This window comes from Drosophila obscura, unplaced genomic scaffold, assembly GCF_018151105.1.
Source record: "Drosophila obscura isolate BZ-5 IFL unplaced genomic scaffold, ASM1815110v1 contig_200, whole genome shotgun sequence".
In the NCBI taxonomy this organism is placed as follows: Eukaryota; Metazoa; Arthropoda; class Insecta; order Diptera; family Drosophilidae; genus Drosophila; species Drosophila obscura.
The window spans coordinates 7,516,801-7,533,489 of record NW_024542791.1 but is presented as its reverse complement, the minus strand read 5'-3'; the positions used below and the strand labels follow the sequence as shown (position 1 = coordinate 7,533,489).

The following is a 16,689-nucleotide window of genomic DNA, read 5'->3' as shown; positions in this document are numbered from 1 at the left end:
AACAAATAATTTTATCCGATAGATACATACATTTTCTACAAGACTGGTAAGTTTTCAGAAGTACTTTTTATTGGATTATTTACATATTAAGGTTCAAACAAAAACAACATAAAACGAATGTGACGTCGTTTTGTGGCGTTGCCAGACTCGTGCAATTCGTAGTTGCTGCGGGCTGCCATACCATGATATTTTGTGACATGATATTCCTCGATTTTTATATTCCGTTTAATATTACTAGCTAGTTGGCCCTCTCAACCCTAAGCAAATAATTTTATCCCATAGATACATACATTTTCTAGAAGATTGGAAAGGATTTTGGATTTTATTTTTCGCTGTATATACAACATTCAACTTATACGACGTTAATTATTCGCTAATCTCATCGATGACGGGCACATTCGCCAGCTCGGAGCATTTGCGCTTCCACTGTGCGAGCTGTTCCCGCAGCACCTTTTCTTTGGCGGCTGCTCGCGTAAGCAAAATTTTGGCCTTTTGCAGCAGTTGCGTCTTCTTCGTAAGTTGTTCTTTGATGAATTTTAGTTCCCCGTTGGTGGCGTCCTTAAAAAAAATTCGTAAAACACTAATTACTAATGCCAATTTGCACGATTTAGTATTCCCGACTAACCTTACTGCGTCCGCCGCATTGGCTACACTTGGTCCGCCTCTGAAGCTCTTGCTCAAGGCTTGCAATCTTCTTCAGGGACGCCGCATGCTGCTGCTGCAACTGTGCCAAATCTGGTGCGGCCGAAGACTCTGTTGAGCTACGTGAATCGGTCGAACGTCTTCCGTCCTTAAGGAATTTGTTCTCAGATCGCAGCTTTTCCACGAGATTGCGCAACGAGAGAATCGTGTGCTCTGCCGACTGGCCCTGTTGGGTATTCAACTTAAGGCCACTGCACTTGCAGAGCTCCCGACGCGACTCGTTCCGTGCCATTTCCTCCTTGAGGGCGATAATGTAACTGAAAAAGGATTCATTAGGGACTAGTGATACCTTCCCTTGGACTTCTTTTAGGCTGTACTTACTCCTCCAAGTGTTTGATGCGCTTCTGCAATCTATCGCTGCTGTCGTTCTGCCGCAGAAGATCCGATTCCAGCTGCAGTTGGAGATTCTTTGCCTCCATCCGTATGTTCTGAGCCTCTACTCCCTGGAACCGCTCCTGAAGTTTCTCCAATTCGGTGGTGAGGGCGTTACTGCCTCGCCCCTCCAGTTCCATGGCAATAATCTTGCGCTGCTGAAGCTCAATGCGGTTCTTCAGGGCCTCGATAAGGTCCAACTGGCTCTGGCTCCTGTCGTAGAAGTCGTGGTTACCCCGTGGCTGCGTATGATGAGCTGGCGAACTGCACTCGCTGCTGGGACCCGTGTATGTCTCGGGGCTCTCCGACGGAGAACACGAGAACTTGTTCACGCCCACGTGCTGCAGATTGGGACAGGAAGGAGTTCGACAGCACTTGAGAGGATTATTCGGAGCAGTGGTTGCTCCTCCGCGCGCCACTTTGGTCTCAAGCAGATGCTTGTCCTTCTCCAGCCTGGCAATCGTGGTGCGCGCCGCCTGCAACAGGGCTCGCGTCTTGTCCAGCGCCATCTCCGTTTCGTCCAGCTTCGCCTTGTACTTGTCGGCCTGTTGCTGCCAGCGCTTTTGCTTTTCCCAGAGGCCCACCTCGTTGGCGGTTCGAGTACGCTTCGCTTCCAGCACCCTTTGCTGGCGCTGCAGTTGGTCGCGAGTATCTTCCAGCTCCGTTTCCAGCTGCTGGATGCGCTTTTGCTGGTTCTCGTTCTTCACTCGCGCATTGAGCTCCGTCTTAATGGAGACCACTGGCCGCTTGAGCAGCTGCTGGCGCAGCGACTGGGTGAGTTCTCGGGCCTGCTTCTCGCGCTGCGTGAGATTCGTAAGCTGTCGGCGCAGTGCCTCCATTTGCGTGTGGTAGATCTTGTTGGTGGCCTCTGTCCGATTGAGATCGGCAGCCAGCTTGCCAATCTGCTCCTCCGAGTAGTTCGAAGTGTCATTGATGTACCTTTGCTGATCGTCCTGAAATATAGAGAAAAGTTCTCATTTATCTCTGCGGGACTCAATGCTGGTATGCTACTTACATGGAAGTTTTTCAGTGTATCCATTAGATCTTTTATGTGCTTATCCTTCTCCTCCAGGAAGCCGCGTAACTGATCGATTTCGGGACTTGCTTGCGTCTCCATGGACTTTTCGCGATCCTGGAAGAGTTTTAATCTGGAAAAAGGATAGGTTTAGATACCTAACTGACTCTTTGGCTATCACTCACTTCTCCTTTAATATTTCCACTTCCTCTTCTTTTGTTTTCAGACTCTTTTGGATGTACTCCAGCTTGTCCTTTAGCTCCTTGATCTGCTTGTGTAGAGTCGGTAGTTCCTTGAGCTCCTCGGTGTCCTGTTTCTCCTGCTCTCCTTCTGGCTCGTCGTCTGCTACTTCCGCAACCTCCACCTCGTCTTCTTCGTCGGTGGCTTCCTCCGCCACTGGCCTCTCTGGGGAGCTGCTGTGCTCGAACATTTCTTCGATTTTCTCGTCCGTAATGTCATGGATCGAGGGCTCTGCACTATGCACGGCAGCTGCTGCCACTGGCTGGTTGGGCCTCTGCTCCAGCTTTTTTCGCAGCTCCTGCAGCTCCACATCCTTTGCCTTAATGTTGAAGTTCAGATGGTTTACTGTGGCCCTGAGGGATTCGTTGTCGGCTGTCTGTCTGCTGATCAGCTGCTGGTTCTGTTCCCGCTCCGTCTGTAGCAGATCCTGGTATTTCTGAATGGACTGATCCTTTTCCAGGAGCAGAGTGTGGAACGAAAGAATGGTCTTCTCCACCACACCGCTGTGGGGACTTTCGGACTCGCGGCTCTCCGCCCTATATGCCTCCAATTGCTTGCGCAGCAGCTCGCAGCGTTCGTTTGCCTCCAGGAGTCTGTGTGCGTGGATGGAGAAATGTAAGTAAATCGGAAAGAAATGTAAGAGTATCCATTACTTACGACGCTTGCATTTGCAACAGATCCTCACGAGAGCCCCTACTACTCTCCCCTGCTGTTTGAACCGATTGATTTTGCTGCCTGAGTATGCCATTCGTCTGGACTGCTGTCTCCAGCAGCTTCACAGACTCCTCCTGTGTTTGGGTGGACGTGTCAGAGTGCGGTTGGCATCTGAATGGCGAGCCAATGGGTGAGGATTGCCTGTCTATCAGCTGGGCTGTCCTTCGCAGGGCTGGCACGGGTGCCATAGCTGCTTCCGTATTTGCTGCTGGATCCTTTGTCTCCGTATTCGTTGCAGCATCCACTGTGGCGCAGGAAGTCGTCTCTCCCGTGTCCTGCCCCCCAAACAGTGCCTGTATGGTCTGCCAGTGCTCCGAATCAGTGGCCTGGCGCTCTCTCAGCTCAGACAGCTCACGCTGAAGCTCCTCCAGCTTAGTTTGCTGGCTCTCGCAACGCTGTTCAAGGAGTCTCGCTTGGGTTTCAGACTTGATAAGCTTAATCAGCTGCTGGGCGCTGTCCTCGTGGGGCTTAACCTTCGATTGCACTGCCTCTAGGACCTCTTGGATAACTGCTGTGTGGTCTACCTTCTGCTGCTGCTGGTGCTCCTCCAAACGCCGCTGGAACTTATGGTAGGCAAACACAAAGTTGGTGAGGAAGATCAATGGTGTAAATTTAGCATATTTCTCTTTCAGTGCAAACAACGAATGCTGTAGGAATCTGCAGGAATAAAGGATTAGACTGGTATTTCATTCTAAATTATGATTATGATGGTTTCTACTTTTGTTTGATGTCACTATTGCTGCGCTCTTGTTGGCAGTCTTGTTGTGCCTGCGCCAACGAACGCTCAGTGGCTGCCAGTTGCGATTGCAGCCTGTCTGCCCTTAGCTGGATTTGCTCTCGCTCTGCCTCCAAGCGGGAGACCTCTGCTTTGACTGCACAAAATACAGATGAAAAAAATATTGGAGGATAATGTGCATGCCCCCACTTACCGCTATCTAAATCTCTTTGGACTTTGGCCAGCATTAGCTTTTCGTTGGAGCTGCTCTGGAAATCGGCCACCAAATGGCGCAGACTGATATGATTGTCGGTGATATCATTCAGAAGTTTTTGCTGCGAATGTATCTGCCCATTGGCCACGGATAGGAGACCTTCCAGTTGCTTTGTCTCCCGCTGCAGTTCCGCTTGCTTGCAACGCCAGGTGGCCAGTTCCTGCCGCTGCTCTTCGTACTCCTTGGCTGTCACGTGGTCCAGTTGATAGTTGTCCCCAATTATGCCATACTCCGCGCAGATGTCTGGCAGCTTTAATTCGCCCAGCAGCTGCTCCGTCGCCTGGCCCAGCTGCATGCACAGAATGGCATTCCGTTGCTCCAGCTGCTGGTACTCCTCGGCTGTGTACAAGTGGCGGCGATGCACATCATCCAATTGATCCCGGCAGGCGGCTAATTCGGCCTGTGTTTTATCCAGTTGCCGCAGCAGTTCGGACTTATGTTCGATGAAACGCAGCTCCTGCCGTCGTGTTTCAGTGAGTAGTTGATCGTATTCCTGTCGCATGTAACCATAGGAACTGCTATTCTTCTCCAGCTGTAGCTCCAGGCTGAGCAATTGCTCATGCAGCTGCTGATTGTGGTTCAGCAGCTGGTTGCCGTCGGCGGACATGTGAAGGCGCAGCTCTTCGTAATGCTTGCGCAGCAGGGAGAGTTCCAGCAGCTGCTCTGACTTGGCAGCAACCTCTTCCATGTCCGTGATGATGGGACGTTGGAGTCCAATGGTTGCCTCTGTGGGCGTGCTGGGACGTGTGGCAGTGTTGATAACTGGAAGAGCCTCCTCCTGGTGCTCCTCCTCGGGCATCTCTGGGACATCGCATAAACTTTGGACTGTGGATAGCTCTCCCGTTTCCGAGTCGCTGCCATTGTGCATCAGCAGCAACTCACGCAGTGCCTCCTCGCGTGCCTTTAGCTCCAACAGCTGACCCTGCAAACGTTGGGGCGTGGATGTGCCACTGGGCAGAGCTTCAATGAGGCGTCGCAGCAGTTCCGAATCGATGGTTATATGCTCGGAAGTGGCTGCCAAAGAAACGCATTGAAAAGGGAAAATTTAGAGAGTGATCCGAGCTCTTACCATCGTACTCGCGCAGCTTCTCCAGGATCTCGTACATGCCCATGCGCAGCGTTTCGTTCTCGGCCAGAACTTCATCGTATCTGCTCTGCATCTCCGTGCTGGCTGCACCGTCTCCCTGTCCGCGTCGTGGCGATTTCTCCAGGGGCGTACGCGAGGGAACTTCCCCCACCTCACTGGCTGGCTGTGGCAGGGAATCATCCAGCGCAGGTTGCTCTCCGCTTTGTAGCTCCGATAGCTTTCGCCTAGAAGGATTCCCAAGTGAGAAGGAAGGATCAAAGAAGGAATCTTCGCACCCACCTGAGCTCGCTCTTTTCCAGCTTCAGCTGCAGACGCAGCTCCTCTGAGGTGCGCAGCTTCAGCGTCAGTCTCTCGATCTGCTTGTCCTTGTTGCGCTGCTTGGAGCGCGTATTCTTGGCCAGCATGACCACGTCCTCGGGTATGTTCAGTCGACGACGCAACAGCTCGTTCTCCTGCACCACTTCGTTGAGGGAATTGAGCTCCTGGACATAGGTTCGCAGCTGCTTTTCGCGCTCCGCCAGTTTCTGTTCGAGGGCCGAGCAGCGACGCAGGGCCGGCACAAGGCCATCCTCTCCACGCTTGTACGATTCGAGGGCACTCAAGGCATGCATTGCCTGCTTTGACTTCACCAGATTGTCCTGTTCGGAGGCGTCTAGCATCTCGGAGAGCTGTTGGCCACGGGCTTGCGTCACCGCAAGGCGTTCCTCGATCATCTGGCAGCAGGCACGCGGCAGTTCGGGATTCTGGGAGCGCTCTTGTTCTGCGCTAAGCTGCTTCATCACCTTCGTGGTGCTAATCATTTCTTCGGCCATGGACTTGAGCCTTGCTTCCAGCTTTTCAATGTGCTTCTCGCGGGTCTCAAGGATCTGTAGGGCAAAGGATATAATCTTAAATCAGAAGGGGAAGCGATGTGCTTACATTTCGCAGCTGCATTTGCTCCTCATCCGGCTTGCTGTGGCTGATCTTTGGGCTGGCAAGGAGCGTGTTCTTGCCCGTGGCCAACAGTTTCGTCAGCCGCTCCACCTCCTTGTCTTTGTCCTGCAGAAGTTTCTTCCAGCTGATGCACTTGATCTCGTACTTGTCCAGGAACTGACGCATCTCCACATTATGCTTCTCGCGATCCAATTCGAGGAAGGTGACATTGCCGTCGAGTCGTGTGATCTCCAGGCACTGCTTTTGCTCCTTTTCCCTGAGGGATTTGCGCTCCTGCTCCACTTCTGTGATGTCCTCACTCAGCTGCAGCAGATTGGCCTTGATGTTCTGGAGCTCTCGCTCCTGGACGACTATCGTTTTGGATTGGCTAATGTTCTGGTTCTGGAGCGTCTGAAAATAAATAGAGTTCGAGCATCCACTGTCTGGTGTTTCCACCCTTCACCCCACTAACCTCAATCTCTTTTAGCAGCCGCTTGATGTGCTTGTTCTTGGTGTCGATGTTCTGCAGCAGTGCATTCTGTTTGTCCAACTCGGAAAGCGGATCGGAGGAGTCCTTGTCGCTGGCCTCCGCTTGCTGGGCGGCCTCCCTGAGACGCAGCTCCAGATGCCGGATTTCCTCCCCCAACTGCGATTAAAAATGGTTCAAATTTTCATTCAAAAAAATCCGTGGATTGTCCTTGAATTCTCACCTCCTTTGTCTTGTTTTTCAGGCCATCGCGTTCATCCTCCAGCCTTTGCAGCATCCGCTTGAGCTTTTCGTTCTCGCCCTGGAGGCGGCCGCCAGCGGCACCGCCTTGTTCCAGCCGCTGGGCCGCCTGCTCGCCCTTGTACTCCAGAACGGCCAGCGTCAATTCTAGTGTCTTGCGTAAGGACTTTCTGGGCAGCTCCTCGAGCGTCTCGGCCAGCTCTAGCAGCGTCTCGTACAGCTCCTGCTTCTGGCGCGCCGTAAAGTCGCGGAACTTGCGCACAGATACAGACTCCGGTATGTCCATGCTGGTGCTGGCTCATGGCCTCGCGCTTTGGCCGCTATTCTCGTTCTGAAGTGCAAAATTTTCCCCCTGATATTTTAGGCTGCTAATGCTCTCTGCTGAAAAGCGCTGCTGCTTGTTTGTCTTTTTTTTTCGGTTGCTAGGTGACAGGTATGTCAAAACAAACGCCGCGCCGCTCCAAAGGGGGTTGACTCACATGTTCTGTGTGCTCCGGAAACGGGGTTGCTGCTTCTGGTGCCTGTTAGTGACCCACCGTTTGTTTTTGCTGGCATTTTGTTTTGCTACCTGCGTTCGGTGGCGTTACGTTGCGTTGCGTCCACGTTTCCTGACAGGATAATTGCCCAAAAGAGGCGAATGCTCGCTGGCTAGGTGGCTCCTCCACGTACTCCTTCCATAATTGATGCGGGTAAGGAGTTGGCTTGGTGCTCCTCCATAAACAAAATGGCAATCGGTAACCAGGAAAGTGTTAATTGGTAAAGTGTCAAAGTACAAAAAGGGGAGAAGGCTGCTCTGAAATTGAAAAGCCATTTCAAAGTAATGCTGTTCCTGCTGGCAGCTACTGCTGCTCCTCCTCCTAGCACCTCTTTTAGACAGCTCGTTGAAGGCGTTGCTTGTCAGGCCTCCCAATTTTCGTCAGCCATTTACGTACATTTGCAAGAATAATTGAAACTAATGGAAAACGACTTTGGTTACCCTCCCATTTGTGGCAATCTCTTTATATGTACTCGCCGTGAACGACTGCAGTTGTTAGCTGCATGGGCCGAAAATTGAAATGATATTTCAAGTTTCCAATTACCAATTTTGGCTCTTTATTTAAACTGACTGAATCCCCCAGCCCCAGTCCCTATAACGCCCTTCCTGTTGCACAAATTAATAATCATAAAATAATTGAAATTCAATTTTTCAGGCACACAAATCGGGGAGACCGGAGGCCTTGAGGCTCTTGGCATTCATTTGGAGCAGCATTAGCTCGTAGGTTACGAGTGTAGCCATCATCTGAAAGAAGTTATAGCCACTAATGAATGAAATTATTAAACAAAAATCTTCAAACTTACCCCAAAGAGGCTCTTGCGTGTGAGGTAAAACAAACGATAGCCAGAGAGTCCAACGAACTCTGCAGTTAATTGACTGACAAACCGCTGCACCTCCTCTGTCCAGTGAGTGCTGGGCACCAGATATAGCGTTCGAAGGGGCAGTAGCGAGACATCGTGTATCTTGGAGGCGGACATGAAGACAAGGCTAGTGCGTGCCAGCAGGAAGAGCAGCGAGTACCAGAAGTACACATAATTAATGGGATGATGAAGTTTGCTGCAGCATCAGTAAGGAGATCAGGAATGGCCTAAAATTTAAATGTTGGTAGTAGAACTCACGTGAAAATGGCCAGCGCCTGATTGCAAATGACATAGACATTGTTTGCACAGGACACAAACACAATATTGGACATGCTGGCTTCCAAGAGGCTCGCCAGCTCACAGAGACGTATGTGATCTCGGCGTATATCGTACCACAGGGTATCCGGAACTTGCTGCAATGGTAAGCTATATAAGAGCAGGTGTACGAAAAGGTATACTTGATTGTCTTACACGATCACTCAACGCGAAAACCCGATCGGCAAACTGCTGAAACCGCTGCGCCAGACCAATGCTCGTGAGCACTATAAAGATGTCCATAAAATTCCACAGAAAAGTAAAGGCTGCGTTTAGCCACTGTCATTAAAAACAGACTACAATTAGCTGTGGGAAACATTATAACATCAAAATAAGCTCCCTTACAAAGGCATAGCAAATGGAGAATATGTTGTTGGGCAACAGCTCAAAGATGTCTGGGAAGTCCTGCTTCAAATAGGAACCAAACGACGGACGCGAGTGATTCGTGTGACAGTGAAAGATGTGCATGTGATAGCTATAGTAACCAGAGGCATAGTACAGCAAGTGATCCACTAGAAAAAAGGGACAATGAATGAAGAATGAGGAACGGAAACAGAACTCACCCACTGCCATAGAACCCACGACACAGCCAATGAGGCGTAGCTTGGATTGAAGGCTGTGCTTGCACGGTGCATAGGGAGGAAACTGCATCAGAATGTCCAAGGAACTCCAGGGCAGAATGAGCCTCGACCAGGACCGAGCGAAGACAATAAAATTTAACCAGTTGACGATTCCCACAATCAAGAAAACCAAATTCACTGCAACCAAACATACAATGAGAGGACTTTTGATGAGGATTCGCCGGACTCACTCATATTCTTGGCATTCAGACCCGTTCGAAAGAGAATATTTGCCTCCATTAGTGTTTTGATGCCTCCTAGAACCAGGAACAGGCCGGTAAAGCACATTCCAATGCTACGGAGGCGAAACTTTACATCCTGCGGATCCCGACTGAGAACATTCGAAAGGGGCATGATGCCAAACAATTGTGCAGCACAGAGATCTGTAAACAGGATGATGAAATAAAGATCACTGGCAGTGCATTGCTTACATGGCCTGATGGCTCGATGGAAGGTATCCAGCTCCTTGAATTCCTTGCCACCCTTGGCACAGCGCCATCTCATGGCTAGGATAGTGCGCTGCTTTTGCCGTCGCACCTTCAGGCGCTTCATGATGCTATCCGGAGCCGTTGACATCTTGCTTAAGTCTGAACAGCGGCTAATCCAAGAGCTGTGTCTCATAATTTGTTGTTTACAAATACGGCTCCCTGATCCGGACATGCGACCCACGGTTAAAGCCTAAAGCCTGTAATTAGGTACCACCAAAGCGGCAATTCAGCGGCTGACAATGTAAGGGTATCTTTTGTATGTGTTTAAATTTAACACTTCGTGTTATTCTGAAAGTTCAGTGCAAAAACTGTCGTCGACATGGAAGGACCTGCCTTGAATGCGCGCAAAACAGGAGTCAAAAGGAGGCATGAGTCACTACTGAGGGCTCTGCAACAGCCGACGAGCACTGTGCCGAAGCTGGCGGATGAAACGAACTTTCAATTCAATGTGATTTCCAGCGAAAAGCTGCCAGAGTATGTCCAACTGGACCTCTTTCATCGAGCTGTGTATCCATGTGAGTATACACCTGTCATCCCTGTCATTCCTTTTTCATTTTTCCGCCTAGTCATGCTCCTGGCTCAATGCTTTGGTGTGATGCCCTTGACTGGCATACGGGAGCCCAATCCGCGACGAGTTCGCTTTGTCTACAAATCGCTGCCCATGATCGTTACGCTCACGTTTATGGCCGCCACTTTGACGCTGCTGCTGGCCATGCTTAAGCACTTACTGCAGATAGGCATTAATGCCAAGAATTTTGGTAAGAATTTAGGTTTATCAAATGGGAAAGGATAACTAATCTACTTCCATCTTGCAGTGGGTCTTGTTTTCTTTGGCTGTGTGTTATCTGCTTGCGTTGTCTTTATTCGTTTGGCTCGACGCTGGCCCCCTCTCATCCGCTATTGGACACGCACGGAACTGGTCTTTACCAGGGCGCCCTACGAAATGCCCAAAAGGAATCTTTACAAGCGCGTGCAGCTGGCTGGCATGATAATCATTGGTCTGTCGATTGGTAAGAGACTCTGTTTTGAGTATTCCCTTGATAAATTCCTTTATTAGGTGAACATGCCATGTATCAGATCTCTTCGATTCTGAGCTACATCCGACGCGTACATTTGTGCTCTGCAGCGGCCAACATTACCGCTGTGACAAGCTTCAAAGACTATATAAATTCGAACTATGATTATGCGTTTGCATGGCTGTCATATAGCCACATCATAGCTGCTTTATTACTGGTATGCCATCTAAAGAGTATTATTTAGATATGTATATCTTATTACTAATAAGTATTCCCTTAGCTAATCAGTGCAGTATGCACTTTTGTGTGGAACTACATGGATCTGTTCATTATGATGGTCAGCAAAGGACTCTGCTATCGCTTCGAGCAGATCACGGCACGCATACGCAAGCTGGAGCATGAAGAGGTGGTCGAATCCACATTCATCGAGATCCGTGAGCACTATGTAAAGATGTGCGAATTGCTGGAGTATGTGGACAGTTCCATGTCCAGCCTTATACTCCTTTCCTGTGTGAATAATTTGTATTTTGTTTGCTATCAGCTTTTGAACGTGTTCAAGTGAGTTTACTCCCTGATATCTACTCTTCAGTATGATGTTTAATTCCTCTACACATAGCAAACTACGCTGGCCCATCAACTACATTTACTTTTGGTACTCGCTGCTATATCTGATTGGACGCACGGCCTTTGTATTCCTCACGGCAGCAGATATCAATGAGGAGTCGAAGCGTGGTCTGGGTGTACTGCGACGCGTCTCCAGCAAGAGCTGGTGTGTCGAGGTGGAGCGCCTTATATTCCAGATGACCACACAAACGGTGGCTCTGTCGGGCAAGAAGTTTTACTTCCTCACGCGCAGGCTTCTCTTTGGAGTGGGTAGCCGTAGCTCTTCCCGCTTCCTGGCGAAATTCTAGTTTATTTTGACACTCATCCCCCCTGTCTCTCCCTGTGTCGTTTTAGATGGCTGGAACCATTGTCACCTACGAGCTGGTTCTGCTGCAATTCGATGAACCCAATCGACGCAAGGGACTGCTGCCCTTGTGCGCCTGATGGCCTTCAACATGCCCCTACAAAAATATTTCTCGTCATTTGTCATGCCAGCTGCCACGGACAGGCGGTGCTGCAATTAGTTTTAGATACTTAGTTGGTAAATTGCGAATCGTAAACAACAACCACGCCCCCCCTGTCTATTTAGAAGGTGGTGCTGCACTCCGCCAAAATGCCACTCGATTGTCCAGTGATAGTTTGGCCATGCCGCAGGGCGAAACATTTCATCGGGCTGTCTCGAAAGGTGCATTGCAGATAGTGTACTTTTGGATTGATTTTCATGGTGATTTTTCTGTATCGTAGTTCTGTTTATTTCACAAATCTATGGGCTGCTGCCTGTCAGCAATGTACGTGCCTTGGATGTGGAGGATATACGCTATCGATGGCTCTCCCCACGCATTTTCTACTCGGCACTCATCATAGCATTGAATTTCGGCGAATTTGGATCCGTTTTGAATTATGTGGGCCAGGTGGCCCTCAATTTTCACAACTCTAGCACTCTGTCGCTGTATGTTGTCTGTTTGTTGGAGCACTTTTTCTTCTGGAGACTGGCCATTCAGTGGCCCAGCATCATGCGATCGTGGCACAGCGTGGAGCAGCTCTTCCTACGCGTTCCCTATCGCTTCTATGGGGAGTACAGGATGAAGAGACGCATCTACATTGTTTTTGCAGTGGTCATGTCATCGGCTTTGGGTGAGTTCTGTGACTGGCACAACCAATCTCTAGCTAATGCGTATAGTTTCTCCCCTCAGCGGAGCATTGTCTGCTGCTCATAAACTCCTTTCATCTCAGCAATATGGAACGAATTCAGTGCAAGATCAATGTCACCTACTTTGAGAGCATCTACAAGTGGGAGCGTCCACATCTGTACATGATTCTGCCCTATCACTTTTGGATGCTTCCCTTTTTGGAGTGGATAAACGAGACCATTGCCTATCCGCGCTCCTTCACCGACTGCTTCATCATGTGCATTGGCATTGGTCTGGCCGCACGATTCCATCAACTCTATCGCCGCATTGCTGCTGTGCACAGGAAGGTCATGCCAGCTATCTTCTGGACTGAAGTGCGAGAGCATTATCTGGCCCTGAAGCGTCTGGTGCGTCTCCTGGATGCCGCCATTGCACCGCTTGTGCTGCTAGCATTTGGCAATAACATGTCCTTTATATGCTTTCAACTGTTTAACAGTTTTAAGTAAGTTTTGGAGGGCACTCGAAGAATTCTTCTGATGGTTTGCTTTAACAGAAACATTGGCGTGGACTTTATGGTGATGCTGGCCTTCTGGTATTCCCTGGTCTTTGCCGTGGTGCGCACTCTGCTGACGATTTTTGTGGCCTCGTCAATCAATGATTTTGAGCGCAAGATTGTTACGGCTCTGCGGGATGTCCCCAGTAGGGCATGGTCCATTGAGGTGGGTCTAGATTTTAGTTGGGATTTATCTAAGACTTTCTTTATTTCTTTATGCAGGTTCAGCGCTTCAGCGAGCACTTGGGTCATGACATGACAGCTTTATCTGGTAGTGGCTTCTTCTACCTCACACGCTCACTTGTCCTGGCCGTGAGTCCTACTATACTTCTGTCCATTACGCTGCCTCATCCATACTCTGTCTTTTCCTTCAGATGGGCACCACCATCATCACATACGAGCTGATGATATCGGATGTAATCAACCAGGGCGGCATCAGGCAAAAGACTCAATACTGCAGAGAATTCTAAGCTGTAAATTAGTTAAATTCATGAGCACAATTAGACATCAATGTCACTCAGTCCCATGCAATGCACCTGCACAGCTATTGAGATTGTAATCTGCAAAATACAAGGCTAAATGTTAAACGAATGACACACGCCCCCTTGTTTGTGTTCCTGGGGAAACGCTGCAAATCATTTTCCACTCAACAGCGAAGCCATGAAGCAGGTTGCGACTACGGGCAGCGCTACAAACACGCTTCAGCATGCCATTGGACCATGTGAGTGGAGTGGATGCACCTCAGATTTCCCTTTTAGATAGTATAATCCCCACATTTTGCAGTCCTGGTGGTGGCACAATTCTTTGGTGTGCTGCCGGTGGCTGGGATCTGGCCAAGTTCACCCGCGGAGAAGGTGCACTTTCGCTGGCTCTCTCTGTCGTTTACTGCGGCCATTGTGATATTCGCCTTCTCCATTATGGACTGCGTGCTGTCCTCCAAAGTGGTGCTCGATCATGGCCTAAAGATCTATACTATAGGTGGGTAAAGCATGATCTTGCGTCTCTCATATATTGAACTTCCTCTTTGGCAGGTTCCCTCAGCTTCAGCGTCATCTGCATCTTCTGCTTTGGAGTCTTCTTACAGGTGTCCCGTCGCTGGCCGCATCTCATTCAAAGTACAGCGGAATGTGAGCAGATCTTCATGCAGCCCGGCTACGAATGCTGCTTTGGCCGTCACTTCAGTCGTCGCCTGCGGCTCTGGGGAGTGATTCTTTTTGTGATCGCCCTCTGCGAGCATTGCACCTACGTGGGCAGCGCACTGTACAACAATCATCTGCAGATTGTCGAGTGCAAGCTGAATGTGAACTTCTGGCTGAACTACTTTCAGCGCGAGCGCCAGCAGCTCTTTCTTGTGCTGCAGTTTTCCTCCTGGTGGATACCCTTCATCGAGTGGACCACCCTCTCGATGACATTTGTGTGGAGCTTTGTGGACATTTTCCTCATTCTGAACTTTCGGGGATTGCAGATGCGCTTCCAGCAGATGCACTGGCGCATCCGCCAGCATGCCTTTCAGCGTATGCCAAACGAATTCTGGCAGAGAGTGCGCTGCGATTTATTGGATCTGAATGATCTGCTCAGCCTCTACGGCAAAGAATTGGCTGGACTAATCATCCTCTCCTGTGCCCACAACATGTACTTTGTGTGTGTGCAGATATATCACAGTTTTCGGTGAGTTTTTGAGTAGCATAATCCCTGCAACAGTTGCCTTCATTCATCTTCATAATTTCTGTAGATCCAAGGGAAACTATGTCGATGAACTGTACTTCTGGTTCTGCCTGTTGTATGTCATTGTGCGTGTCTTGAATATGATGTTTGCTGCCTCTTCCATACCGCAGGAGGCCAAGGCCATATCGGACACGGTCTACGAAATACCCACGGCATTTTGGAGCGTTGAACTGAGGCGCCTCAATGAGATCTTGCTCTCGGAGAAATTTGCACTCAGCGGCAAGGGCTACTTCTTTCTCACACGCAGGCTGATATTTGCAGTGAGTTGCAGGGAGCCTTTAATGGTAGGGCTTTCCCTTAAATTCTTTGTCTTTCAGATGGTTGGCACCTTGATGGTTTACGAGCTGGTTCTGATCAACCAAATGGCTGGAACTGTGGCCCAGAAGAACTTCTGTGACGGCGGTGTGGGCTCCTCCAAGAGCGTTTTTGCCTAATTGGCTGTCTGTTTGCTTTTGATTTTTCGCACTTATCTGCAATATCTTTGTAATAGCACACATTAGATCCTATCTAATATCAATACAATATAATGCGTGTCAGAAAATGTTCCTGGGGCCCATGCTGAGTGGGAGCCATTTGTCTAGCTCCAGCCCTCGAATGGAGTGGTCTGCACAGAGTCCAAATGGGAATACCCTGCACCAGGCCATTGGATATGGTGAGTGCAAATCGGTGAAAGGAATCACCTGACAGCATAGATCTATTACAGTTCTGGTTATGGCGCAATTCTTTGGCGTGCTGCCCCTCGCCGGAGTGAAACCCACTTCTCCGGCTGCACGTGTTCGCTTTCGATGGCTCGCTCCGTTGAATCTGCTACCCCTGGCCGTGCTTTGCTTTGTTTTCCTGGATTTCGTGCTGTCGGCCAAGCTTGTGCTCCACAATGGGCTGAAGCTTTACACCATAGGTAAGAGCAGACTCAGATCTGTGCCATACATTTGATATTCTTTTGATTTCCTTGCAGGATCACTTAGTTTTAGTGTAATTTGTATTTTCTGCTTTGGATCCTTTCTGCTGCTTGCACCACGCTGGCCCCACATCATTCGTAGGACATCGGAGTGCGAGCAGATCTTTCAGCAGTCCTACTACGATTGCCCCATTGGCCGGTGTTTTAGCCAACGCCTGCGCCTCTGGGCCATCGTTCTACTGGTGACTGCCCTGTGCGAGCATCTCACCTACGTGGGTAGCGCTGTGTGGAGCAACTGCAAGCAGATACGGCAATGCCATCTAGACATTGACTTCTGGCATAACTACTTCCTGCGCGAGCGCCAGGAACTGTTCTCCACATTGCCCTATAGCACGTGGTTCGCGCTGTATGTGGAGTGGTGCACCCTCTCCATGACTTTTGTGTGGAATTTTGTGGACATATTTCTGATACTGATCTGTCGGGGCATGCAGATGCGTTTCCAGCAGCTGCACTGGCGCATCCGCCAGCACATTGGGCAGCGTATGAGCGATGAGTTCTGGCAAGAGGTGCGCTACGATCTCTTAGATTTGAACGATCTGCTCAAGCTGTATGACAAGGAACTGTCTGGCTTGGTGCTCGTCTCCTGCGCCCACAATATGTACTTTATTTGTGTTCAAATCTATCACAGTTTTCAGTGAGTGAAGAGGACTACCCAAGAAATTCTCTGACGTATTTTTCCTTTTTTTTTTTAGAGTCAAAGGAGCTGTCTTGGATGAGGTGTACTTTTGGTTCTGTCTGCTTTACGTTGTCAGTCGCATCGTGAACATGATGCTGGCCGCCTCTTCCATCCCCGAAGAGGCCAAGCAGATTTTCTACACGCTCGATGAGGTGCCCACTAACTGCTGGAGCATAGAACTGGAGCGCCTGAGCGAAATCCTTCGCAACGAAACCTTTGCACTCAGTGGAAAGGGCTACTTTGTGCTCACTCGAAGGCTGATCTTTACGGTTTGTTCTGAATCTTTACCCTATTGATGATCTTTTACGATGACTTCTTTCAGATGTCCGCTACTATGATGGTCTATGAGCTGGTTCTGATCAACCAAATGGAGGGCGCAGTGGTGCAAAAGAGCATTTGCAGTCGCGGTGCTGGCTCCTCCATGAGCATTTTCTTCTCGTAATTTCCCTCCA

The 16,689-nt window shown here is 49.6% G+C and overlaps 5 protein-coding genes across 7 annotated transcripts; 3 read left to right on the top strand and 2 right to left on the bottom strand.

Annotated features, from left to right (window-relative positions):
• Positions 1-256: 256 nt before the first annotated feature.
• On the top strand, positions 257-11,650 carry LOC111073696 (gustatory receptor for sugar taste 64a). 3 transcript variants are annotated; one of them, XM_022366144.2, is made up of 13 exons: positions 257-514; positions 612-2,076; positions 2,147-2,944; positions 3,007-3,612; positions 3,676-3,724; positions 7,949-9,817; positions 9,877-10,091; positions 10,143-10,334; positions 10,392-10,586; positions 10,634-10,809; positions 10,873-11,150; positions 11,209-11,461; positions 11,550-11,650. In XM_022366144.2, exons 7-13 carry the CDS (start codon positions 9,896-9,898, stop codon positions 11,637-11,639), a joined length of 1,380 nt encoding a protein of 459 aa, XP_022221836.1. In that variant the 5' UTR covers positions 257-514; positions 612-2,076; positions 2,147-2,944; positions 3,007-3,612; positions 3,676-3,724; positions 7,949-9,817; positions 9,877-9,895; the 3' UTR covers positions 11,640-11,650. The 3 variants fall into 3 exon arrangements, with proteins under 3 accessions (XP_022221836.1, XP_041449817.1, XP_041449818.1); XM_041593883.1 differs by having other exon boundaries at positions 612-2,944; positions 7,949-10,091; XM_041593884.1 differs by lacking the exons at positions 612-2,076; positions 2,147-2,944; positions 3,007-3,612; positions 3,676-3,724 and having other exon boundaries at positions 7,949-10,091.
• Positions 299-7,192, bottom strand: LOC111073691 (centrosomal protein cep290). Its single transcript, XM_022366137.2, has 13 exons — positions 6,742-7,192; positions 6,504-6,677; positions 6,038-6,442; positions 5,399-5,985; positions 5,102-5,343; positions 3,973-5,046; positions 3,762-3,915; positions 2,987-3,700; positions 2,275-2,922; positions 2,090-2,222; positions 1,024-2,027; positions 626-959; positions 299-558 (listed from the first exon to the last, which is right to left on the bottom strand). Exons 1-13 carry the CDS (start codon positions 7,042-7,044, stop codon positions 367-369), a joined length of 5,964 nt encoding a protein of 1,987 aa, XP_022221829.2. The 5' UTR covers positions 7,045-7,192; the 3' UTR covers positions 299-366.
• LOC111073701 (gustatory receptor for sugar taste 61a) lies at positions 7,945-9,816 on the bottom strand. The gene is made up of 8 exons (XM_022366151.2): positions 9,520-9,816; positions 9,280-9,471; positions 9,032-9,226; positions 8,814-8,980; positions 8,625-8,747; positions 8,412-8,566; positions 8,097-8,349; positions 7,945-8,037 (listed from the first exon to the last, which is right to left on the bottom strand). Exons 1-8 carry the CDS (start codon positions 9,746-9,748, stop codon positions 7,945-7,947), a joined length of 1,407 nt encoding a protein of 468 aa, XP_022221843.2. The 5' UTR covers positions 9,749-9,816.
• A 148-nt stretch (positions 11,651-11,798) lies between the features above and the next one.
• Positions 11,799-15,122, top strand: LOC111073700. The gene is made up of 11 exons (XM_041593863.1): positions 11,799-11,880; positions 11,940-12,329; positions 12,389-12,827; positions 12,879-13,044; positions 13,101-13,190; positions 13,253-13,339; positions 13,482-13,599; positions 13,662-13,856; positions 13,910-14,546; positions 14,611-14,863; positions 14,921-15,122. The coding sequence occupies exons 1-11, from the start codon at positions 11,841-11,843 to the stop codon at positions 15,035-15,037; spliced, it is 2,532 nt and encodes an 843-aa protein (XP_041449797.1). The 5' UTR covers positions 11,799-11,840; the 3' UTR covers positions 15,038-15,122.
• Positions 15,040-16,679, top strand: LOC111073697 (gustatory receptor for sugar taste 64d-like). Its single transcript, XM_022366146.2, has 5 exons — positions 15,040-15,255; positions 15,307-15,501; positions 15,559-16,195; positions 16,254-16,506; positions 16,560-16,679. The coding sequence occupies exons 1-5, from the start codon at positions 15,144-15,146 to the stop codon at positions 16,677-16,679; spliced, it is 1,317 nt and encodes a 438-aa protein (XP_022221838.1). The 5' UTR covers positions 15,040-15,143.
• Positions 16,680-16,689: the final 10 nt, after the last annotated feature.